The sequence below is a fragment of the Papaver somniferum genome, chromosome 10 (assembly GCF_003573695.1).
Source record: "Papaver somniferum cultivar HN1 chromosome 10, ASM357369v1, whole genome shotgun sequence".
In the NCBI taxonomy this organism is placed as follows: Eukaryota; Viridiplantae; Streptophyta; class Magnoliopsida; order Ranunculales; family Papaveraceae; genus Papaver; species Papaver somniferum.
This window is the reverse complement of record NC_039367.1, coordinates 111,998,552-112,000,316: the sequence shown is the minus strand read 5'-3', so window position 1 is coordinate 112,000,316 and position 1,765 is coordinate 111,998,552. Positions and strand designations below refer to the sequence as shown.

The window sequence follows — 1,765 nt, the reverse complement described above, 5'->3', positions numbered from 1 at the left end:
ATCACACACCGGTGTAAACAAAGATAAAACAGGAATCCTATCGGGATTAGGAAGTCTAGTTCTTGCCAATCCAACATTCCCAACTGGCTTAGTATTCAAGGAAACATTACTCAACGACTTTGCCATGTTAACTAAAACTGAATGCGCAAGCTTAGCTTGTTTGTCTCTCTCAAACTCAGTTGTATCCCTGCGCGAAAAAGCTTCGGAATTCACGAGTTCATCTTGTAACTGTTGTTACAACTCAACAGTTTCTTCAATGCTCACAGTAGCAGGCTGTACGTTGTTATCAACTGTTCCCTTTCGATTTTTTTTACCATTCTTCTTTTGACCTGAAACTTGCCATGCTGTATTAGTGTCACCCTGGTGGATAACTAGAGCATTAGATTGTTGCGACGTACTGGCAGTAGCGGGTGGCGTATTAACTGCAGTAACATGCTTCTTTCTGCACTCTGAGTCTAGGTGACCAACTATTTTGCACTTGGAACAGTATTTCGGCCTTTTCAAGATTTCAAATGGTTTGCAAAAAATTGCGCCCACCAGCTTCAACCTAAAAATAATCTGTATTAAGCTTTGCAAAATCAATATCGATCAGGACTGAGGCGTAATGCCCATACTCATGGTTTAGGGTTCGCTTATCAACCACAATAGGAGTTCCAAGAGATTTTCCCAAAGCTAACAGCGTCTTCTCCACCCACATTTCAACCGGAAGACCTGGAAACTTGACCCAGACGGTAGAATGAGAGGTACATTGTTTATCAGCATCGAACCCTGGATACCATTTGATCAGACGTAAAGGTTTCTCATTCACAATCCATGGATCCTTGTTACCCTCACGATAAACTTTTTCTTTGTCTTCCTGTGTTAACAACTTGATGATGAAGAATCCCCGGTTCATGGGGATGAACTGCACCTTAGCCTCTCCAAGCTTCCATTGTTGTCCCAAGTTAATCTTAACATCATTGAGTTTGATATCCTTGAGATCCAGCCTCCCAATGAGACTGAAGCACCATATTTGACAGCCCTCTTCAAAACAATCTTGCAGAATAACCACAACTGGTTTTCCATCTTTGATAATAGGGTTTGGTAGAGTAGTAATGTCGATAGCAGTAGAAACATGGTTTTTCTTGTTTTTTCCCATAACAAGTTCAGCAAACGTTAGCTTTTGATGACTAGACTCACCAACCGATTGTTCCCCCATCTCTGATCACCAAAGAGATGATCCAAGATGAAGCGCGGAAAAAAGTTTTTGAAAAAAAATTGAAAAAACCCTAAAATCGCCAGGCAAAGTTAGGAGAGAGAAAAAATTTGCTTGCTTGCTCTTTTGTTTTCCAAGGCAATACGTCCAGTAAAAATTGCATTTCTATGTACGTTGATTCAAGAAAATATAAAGGAAATCAAATTTCACAATAGAAGAAGGATGAAAGACCAAGCAAAACTAATCCAAATCCTAACAAATTTCATCAATCTTGAATCAAATAGAAAGACAAAGCTAACACAAAAAGAAAAAGTTCATAAAAATGTTGAATTTTATATAAGTTAACTCAAAAATCTCTACACACTTTGTTATAAGTCGGAAATTGATTTCTGAGACTAAATTGTAAACTAGATAAACTCACCTTTAACAGAAAAAGTTTGAAAACAAGGTCCTTGTTCGTTCAGACTCGGTTGGTGCTATTACAACATTGACAACGTCGAACGTTCCTTGGTTTGTTAAACACATGTGGAGTTTGATTCAAAGTAGATATGTTTCCATTCATTTTTTGCA

The 1,765-nt window shown here is 38.4% G+C and overlaps 1 protein-coding gene across 1 annotated transcript; it reads right to left on the bottom strand.

Annotated features, from left to right (window-relative positions):
• Positions 1 to 234: 234 nt before the first annotated feature.
• Positions 235 to 1,198, bottom strand: LOC113316097. The gene is made up of 2 exons (XM_026564323.1): positions 615 to 1,198; positions 235 to 496 (listed from the first exon to the last, which is right to left on the bottom strand). Exons 1-2 carry the CDS (start codon positions 1,196 to 1,198, stop codon positions 235 to 237), a joined length of 846 nt encoding a protein of 281 aa, XP_026420108.1.
• Positions 1,199 to 1,765: the final 567 nt, after the last annotated feature.

Bases quoted from the DNA above. Each gene is read 5' to 3' on its own strand.
- LOC113316097 (XM_026564323.1), bottom strand. From the start codon at position 1,198: ATGGGGGAACAATCGGTTGGTGAGTCTAGTCATCAAAAGCTAACGTTT. The intron at 497-614 runs GTATGGGCATTA...AATCTTGAAAAG, and splicing joins AAGCGAACCCTAAACCATGA to GCCGAAATACTGTTCCAAGT.